Source organism: Squalius cephalus (genome assembly GCF_949319135.1).
Source record: "Squalius cephalus genome assembly, chromosome: 5".
Lineage (NCBI taxonomy): Eukaryota > Metazoa > Chordata > Actinopteri > Cypriniformes > Leuciscidae > Squalius > Squalius cephalus.
In genome coordinates, this window is record NC_137126.1 from 18,224,767 (window position 1) to 18,232,399 (window position 7,633).

Sequence of the window (7,633 nt, forward strand, 5' to 3'; positions counted from 1 at the left end):
TCCGTTTTCTACAGAACATATACAAATCTAGTTATTTTTGCATTTACACTTTGACGTTGGTTTTTATTGAGTTTTTTCAACATTTTGTGATGGACCTGACTTTCATTATGAATCGGCATTTGATTTTAAACAGTGTGCTGGGTCTAGCTGGCTGGTTTTTAACCGTACAATTTGATTTCCACCTTTCCGTAGCTATATCATCCGCTCTGATCCGCTGGCACACGTCCCTGACAATCTCCCAGGGGCTCCAGCAGGAGGGAAGCTACGGCAAGACTATGGAGCTGAAACGAGGGACGAGACCCATCTGTAAGAACCGGAAGTTCTCTTTAACCCTACTTCCCTCCCTCCTTCGCCTTGAGCTGCTACAGTCTGCATGAAGAGTGTCAGGACACACAACCAACCAACCACACAGATACGACCCATGTGCCAACACACTGACAACCCAAGCTGCCCAACCACGCCAAACGGCTTTAACTGTTCCATTGAAACAATTTACAGATTCCTCTTTTCTACCACACAGACATGTAGAATCTCGTGGCACATTTCAGACTTCTCTGAGTGTGACTGGTTATTACATTTTTGTATTTGAGACATGGCTCAGTGCGAATCACTTTGGACCAAACAGGCTGTCCAAGCACTTTGGATTTATAGGGCAGTGTATATCAGAAACAGTAGGTAAAGCAGTACTGAAGAGGGCAGCTAAAGACAGCAGAAAGAAACAACTATTACATCAGTCAGCTGACCTGAGTGGACCAGAACACTGGATACTGCCCTGTAATACATGTGAGGGGTTTCAGTATGATATTGAACAGAATTAGTTTACATCAGTGCTATTTTTTTTAACATATATAGCACATATATAGTACACATGTTTGTACATATATAAGTTAGTCACTTATTCTTTTACATGATCAGTGACCTCTTAGTATTCACAGTATTTTGTTGTGATTTCGTCCTCAAAGCACAGTTTTACTTTTGAAGTTTGAAAAGCTAATCCCTAGCTAAATCTTAAACGCCATGATTATTTACTGTTAATTGTCAGTTATCACTACAAGTGTGATCATATACCAGTTTACATGGGACGAGAACAGAACGTAAAGTTCATCGCCATACGATTTTAAGTTTACAGCAAAAAATGGAACCTCTTCAACAGCAAACATGAAGATTCGCAGGAACTGTACTGTACAAGCCAACTGTGCTTCAGGTGCATCATACATATTGCATGGATCTTGATTAGGTGTAATTGAAGAGATGCCAAATGGTATACTATACACACGATCAGTGTTAAAAAAGGTTTGATGTCAAACAGAATTTATTTTTGGGTTATACAAAAGATAATAGCAGATGCAATAGCAGACATTCGTTTTCAGTGACATTTCTCAAAGCTACCAAGTGTTTTTTTCCCCCCATTTGTTTTCTTTTTAAAACAGCACCTGTATTTAAGTTTGTGCAAATGTACATTTTGCAAAATGTACATTGCTACTGCTCATTTAAGACAAACAAAATCTATCTAGGCAGACAAACAGATGAAATTAATTTGAAATGACTTGGAAAAAGTGTCCCCAATCAACCTGAATTAACCCCTACATCATTTGGAGTTGCCGATTTTATTGCACAAAACTCTGTTGACAGAGCAGTACATAGTAACCCTTTAAACTACATAAGACATTTTTTTTTTTATTATTTGCATTTCACAATACATTTTACATAAATTAAACCAATTTATGAGTGATTTAAAAGGTGAATTAATGGCTCGAAAAAAGTTATTTATATTGTATTTTTTGGATTATATTGATATATTTATATTTTTTTCTTTGTCCTCTGTATCAAGATGTGCTTCTGTATTCGATTGCCATTTCTAGCAGAAAATATGGAGCTGACATTTCAATCTATCATGAAAAGCTGCTTTTGTTTTTAATCTTTCTATTATTTCAACAGGCAGACGTATTAATCTTTCATTATACAGAATATGTGAATGCCCACTTTGCTCAAAGTAGCTAAGTTTGAATACCTCTCATATAACTTACCTGTCTGTCTCCATAAGGAAATGTGAGATGACACTGAAAGTGACGAAACTGGGAAATCATTGTAGCTATTGTGTTTAAAATATTTCATAATTGTGTATTTATGATGTTTTCTGCCTTATTTTGCTTCCATTGATCTAGCATATCAGTTTATTTATTGCTAATAGCATAGCTCCAAGACCTGTCAGTAGTTTAAAGGGGTGTTACTAAGGGTCCGGTTTTACCATCCCTTGACATGTTACTCGGAATACTGTACAGTGAATCAGACTATGTTCATGTTTTACTGCTTGTGTTAAGATGTCACCTACATTCTGTCCACCGGTCACTGATTTTTTGGAAAGGATATGCATAATGTGCATGTTCAAAATAACAGCTTGCAGATTTCTTCTATTTTTACTAGTTCCCTACGATTTAGATATATCTTGACCAGCTGATCACAGCTGTTGTAATTTACAAAATTTCTTTGTTTTATTTTTCAGTAGTTATAGAAAACATGGACCATGCATGTCCTAATCTTGCCAAATGTGTCAGAGACCCATGTTTACATTTGCTGGCTCCTGTTTTTGGATTGTACTGAACAATACTTAAACTTCTAAATTTTGTACAAGTTCTTAAATGAAGTCTGTACTAACATGTGAGAATGAATCAATAAATGCTGCATGCAGCCAGAGACATGACAGTTTTTCCAACCAATGGATATAATAACTCTATTGATGTATAGAATCACAGTATAAACCTGATTTAACACATTTTACTTTACATTTAATGATGCAGTAAAAAGTCCAAATGTGTGTACTAGTCTGTTATAAAAAAAAAAATACGGTTGCAGTTGATATTTTTTACATACCATATCCAACAGAGTGTCATATTAAGCATATTTTGCAGTATTTTTGTTCTGCCAGAACAGATTATTATTTTAAGATCATAAAATTTGTCATTTTTAAAACTATAAATGTACATATTTTTCCAAATGTGGCACAGATACCAGATCAGCTTGGGGGAAAAATCTTGTGAAATCAATCATGTTTTTATATTGTATATCTTTCCAGTGCCTAACGACTCTGTTTGAGCTTGAGTTTGTTTTTTTGTGTTTGTCTCCATCGGTCTCGAGTCCAGCGCCCATGATTTTCCACCACCTCATGTAGCAGGTCTATAAAGGTGTACTCATTCCCCAGCAAGAGGCTGTCATCTTTTGGAGAACCTCCTGAAGGGGGCGCTCTTGAGCCAGTCTCGTTACACACCTGACCCCGCCGCTGGTCTCTATGAGCTCTTGGTGCCGCTTTCTCAACTCTTCTGGACTGCTTCTGGAATTCTGATGCAACCTGCTCACTCTGGTGATCCCGGTGTGTCCTTTTCTTCACGCTCTGCATTTCCTCCATGTAATCCTTGTTGTTTATCTCCTCTCTGACAGCAGGCTTTGACTTGCTGCCACCAAATGGATTAAAAATGCTGAACAATTCAGAGCAGACCTCACTTTCTTCGATAGGCGAGTTTTTAAAAGATAAGTCGGAGAAGATGGTCGAATCAAGATCTGACCTCCATGTTTCCTCATTTGTAAAAATTCTGCCATCTTCCCTCAGTGATTTATTAGCATTAGTGAAGTGTTCTTGTGCAGTGAAATGCTGGAATGCTTTTTGAGTGGATGACTCAAGACTTGCCCTGTAAGTGTCCTCATCAATAGCGACTCTGACATCTTCCATTGGGGCTGTGATTTCAGGCAGAAACTCCAGTGCATTGAAATGTTGGGCGGTTGGGAGGGTTGCAGGAGAAATCCTGGGATGAAATGGTCTGATTTCATGCCTGCAACCGGTTACAAATATTAGTTTGGGGAACACGTTGAGGAATTGTTGATTTTGAGCCCACTGCTTCTTCCACTGGACCGCGGTCGGAGGCCAGGTCAGTACCCGCCGAATGGGTCTCGAAGGTCCAGATGTAACTTCAGCAGTGTTCTGATCGACCACAGAAGTCTGGCTTTCTGGATCAGCACCAATCGTGAGGTAAGGCAGTTTCTCAGCAGTCTCCTCAGACTGGGATGTCACATGATTTACCTGGAGAATATCTTGACTGCTTCCTGTTCCAACGGTCAACTCATTCAGGTCTTCCAACACATCAATCTCCACACCATTCTGAGGAACATCTTTGTCTACACTTGTTCCAGCTTTAACACTCTTATCAGTATCTTCATTTTCCTCTCGAAGGCTTTCCATGTGTGATTCCAGAGTGTCTGTGGTGTTACTGAACTCAGTGAATCCATCACTCTCCTCCTTTGCAATGTTTTTTCCATCTTCCAACTTTTCCGCCTCTTCAATATTCATATTCAGATTGTCTTTTTCTTTTTCTGAGGTCATCCATCCATTGAAATACTCATCATTCATATCCCCAACTTCCTCAGTGGCCACTTCTGCTTCAATCTGTTCAGCAAACATCTCTGTCCTGCAGAGGATCGGTCCGGCGGAGCTCACACGTTTAATGGGTTCTCTAGTTTCATATGTCCTTGATGAATAAATATGATAAATCTGTGATAACTTATCATCTCCAACCACCATCTGGTTTGTCCTCAGTAAGACATCTCTGGTGGCAATTTGCGTTTTATCAGCAATTTCAGATTTCACTTTTCTGTTTTCCTCTCGGTTGCTCTTTGCAGTTGTTTCACTGGCCTGTATAATCTCTGATCTCTCTGAATAAGGTTTTACAGCCTGTAGATGTTTCCTTTCTCGTTTCCTGTGGTACAGTACTGAAAGGACACAAATGACAAGTACCAGGGCACACAGTACCACTGGTTAATAATAAAAGGTTAGTCATTCACAACATAACATACTGTAACCCAACAGAAGCTACAGTACATGAAAGTTACCCAACTGGGGGCTAAGGTAAGGCAATAAATCTACATACCAATTAAAATGATTAATGTTGAGTGTCCAATTGTGAGAGGTTTGTTTGTAATTACAGTGGCAGGACTTCCAGTGGTAAGGCTTGCATTAATACAACTCGTAGTGTTAGGGCCCATGGTTGTGGTGGTTTCACACTCTGGTACCTGCCATACTGGCAGACCTTTCAGCGCAGGAGGGTTGTTACAACACACCAACATCTCATTCTCCAGCAGTGAGGCATTCTGCAGACCTGCATACATGTTTGAAAGTCATTTAAAATCCAGTTTCACCCTAAAATGAAAATTATCTATCATAAGCCTCATGTACACTATTCATGTAGAGTTTGGAGTCTGTAAGATTATGGTTTTTGAAATGTCTCTCATGTTCACCAAGGCATTTATTTTATGAAAAAATACAGTAATATATGTGATCAAATATACAGTAAAAACACAAATATTGTAAAATATTACAATTCAAAACTGTTCTTTTGAACAACAAAATGGAATGAGGATAAGGTGATGATACATGTTTTCTTTGCTTATGTTATATTGGATATTTCTGCTGCATTAGATTAAGTATGAGATGGAAATTAATGTTTACCTCTCAGGTATTTGGCAAAGTCCTTCACAGAGCAGGAGCAGTCCCAGGGATTTCCATCCAAACGGATCTTTGTGCCGTTAAGTGGAAGAAACAAATCCGCACTCAAATATGTCAATTGATTGTTAGACAGGTTTAACTGCCTCAGTTTACTAAGACTGAGAAAACTATTCTGGGTTATAGTGTGAATCTGGTTCTGAGACAAATCCAGCATGAGCAGGTTGGACAGCCCTTCAAGAGAATTGTGATCCAGTGTAGTGATTTTATTATTTGACAGTCTGAGCGTCTCAAGTGCAGAATGATGGCTAAACCAGTCTGACGAGACTTGGGAAAGAAGATTGCCGTCCAAATTAAGAGTTTTGAGGTTCTGAAACTTATTAAAGGTTTGCGGCCCTATTGCTGTGACACCTTGGTGTGCCATAGTCAGACTGTTCACAGAGGTAAGATTTGTGCTGTTAAACATGGACAAGTTGATTTCTCCTAAACCATTCACAAAGATAATCACAGAGGTCAAGCCAGCAGGATAACCTAGAAAGAAAAAAAAAGAAATAGAAATGTGTTAATCTGAAACTCCTGTTAAAGGGATAGTTCATCTAAAAAAATAATATACTCTGAAACCTTTATGACTCTTCTGTGGAACACAAAAGGATATGTTGAGAAGAATGTCCAGACTGCACTTTTCCAAATAATGAAAGTCAATGGTGACCAGGGCTCAAGCAGGATTTCCAGTGAATAACCATTTTCAGTCGTAAAACTGAATGGCTTCAGAAGACTTGGAATATAGTGCATGAGTCGTATGGATCACTTCTGTGGTACTTTTTTTTTTTTTGGTGTCCTTTCAGGAGCTTATTATTGGTCATCTCACAAATAATTACTTGTAATATCAAGTAACAAATATCAAGTAATTGAATTAAACATGAAATTTTGAAGTAGAAAGACTAAAATAGTATTTTCTTGTAAAAAAAAAAAAAAAAAAAATCTGTCTTTATTTAAAACATTGAAAATATTGAGTTGACACTTATCTGACCTACTTGACTTGTATTCTCTGGCAGATAACAAGCACAATTGGTAACACTATATTTTGATGGTCCCCTTTAGACATTCTGTTGGGTCTAAGTAACGTTGCACCTTCATGTAAGCTAACTCTCATTAGAGTATTAGTAGACTGTATGCTTAACATCTGCTAACACTTTATTGTGACGGTCCCCCAACACACATTCAACTGACTATAAGTAACGCAAGTAACATGTCAACTTATTCTACTAAACATAACCCTACCTGACCATCTACTAATGAGAGTTAGCTAACATGTAGATGTAAGATTACGTCTAGTCAACAGAATGTCTGAACGGGACCATCAAAATAAAGTGTAACCGCACATTCTTTTTATGAATATCAAGTGACTTCAGACCATCCTACCTTTTGGAATCTCCTTGCAAACATAGTCTGTATTTGTTTGTATACAGGACTGACTCCTTGCTTCATGTATGCACTGGAACACCACAAAAATAAAGAGAGCTGGGCAGAAGAAGAGAAACATCTGTTTATATCACAATTTGGTTGCTTTGAAGCCAACATTAAATCGAAGTGCAATAATACTCACCGTGCATACTGAAAAACAGCAAATAACGAATGTCTGCAGAGTTCCCGTCTAATGACCATCAGTCCACTGAATGCCTGACCTGAGTCCCCCGCTGTGGATAAACTGCCAGTTGCCACGATACAAATGTGTCATAAGTGGACTGTCAAGGATACAGTTCTTGTCGATGAAGCACGGCCTGCAGTGTTCCAGTTCGCAGAAGTTGAGACGCCCATCACAAGACCCCCAGTAATTAATCTACCATCTTCTCTTGCAATCACCCAATGACAATAAAGCTATTGATATAAAAGTTTATCAACTGCCAAACAATTACATGAAAAATCATGTTAAAGTAAATGTTGGACAATGTTTAACACTTTATACTAATATTCATTATTAAATGAGGCAAAGCGCAATTACTGTATAAAGCAAGAGGTGTTAAAAAATAAAGTGGAAGAAAGATGAGAATGTCAACAATTAAAAGGAAAAGAAATGAGAATGAATGTATTGACTTGAAATATTTATTAATTCTCAAAGTCTTATTTAAAATAAATAATAGTATG

At 37.9% G+C, this 7,633-nt stretch overlaps 2 protein-coding genes across 23 annotated transcripts in view; one reads left to right on the top strand and one right to left on the bottom strand.

Annotated features, from left to right (window-relative positions):
• The window catches only part of kcnt1b (potassium sodium-activated channel subfamily T member 1b), an 87,019-nt gene extending 84,318 nt beyond the window's left edge, over positions 1-2,701 (top strand). For all 22 annotated transcript variants that reach the window (XM_079871640.1, XM_079871651.1, XM_079871644.1 and 19 more), the window contains one exon: positions 193-2,701. In XM_079871640.1, the coding sequence (XP_079727766.1) occupies positions 193-310 (118 nt within the window). In that variant the 3' untranslated portion in view covers positions 311-2,701. The remainder of the gene's footprint in view (positions 1-192) is intronic.
• LOC307158768 (uncharacterized protein) lies at positions 1,406-7,328 on the bottom strand. The gene is made up of 5 exons (XM_079871665.1): positions 7,095-7,328; positions 6,911-7,009; positions 5,495-6,019; positions 4,917-5,144; positions 1,406-4,800 (listed from the first exon to the last, which is right to left on the bottom strand). Exons 1-5 carry the CDS (start codon positions 7,099-7,101, stop codon positions 3,077-3,079), a joined length of 2,583 nt encoding a protein of 860 aa, XP_079727791.1. The 5' UTR covers positions 7,102-7,328; the 3' UTR covers positions 1,406-3,076.
• Between the last annotated feature and the right edge of the window lie 305 nt (positions 7,329-7,633).

What these genes read in the sequence shown, in the direction of transcription:
- LOC307158768 (XM_079871665.1), bottom strand. An exon ending in TTGCAAGGAGATTCCAAAAG is followed by an intron (nt 6,020 to 6,910) that starts GTAGGATGGTCT and finishes TTTTCTTTCTAG; the next exon opens with GTTATCCTGCTGGCTTGACC. An exon ending in CTTTGCCAAATACCTGAGAG is followed by an intron (nt 5,145 to 5,494) that starts GTAAACATTAAT and finishes ACATGTATGCAG; the next exon opens with GTCTGCAGAATGCCTCACTG.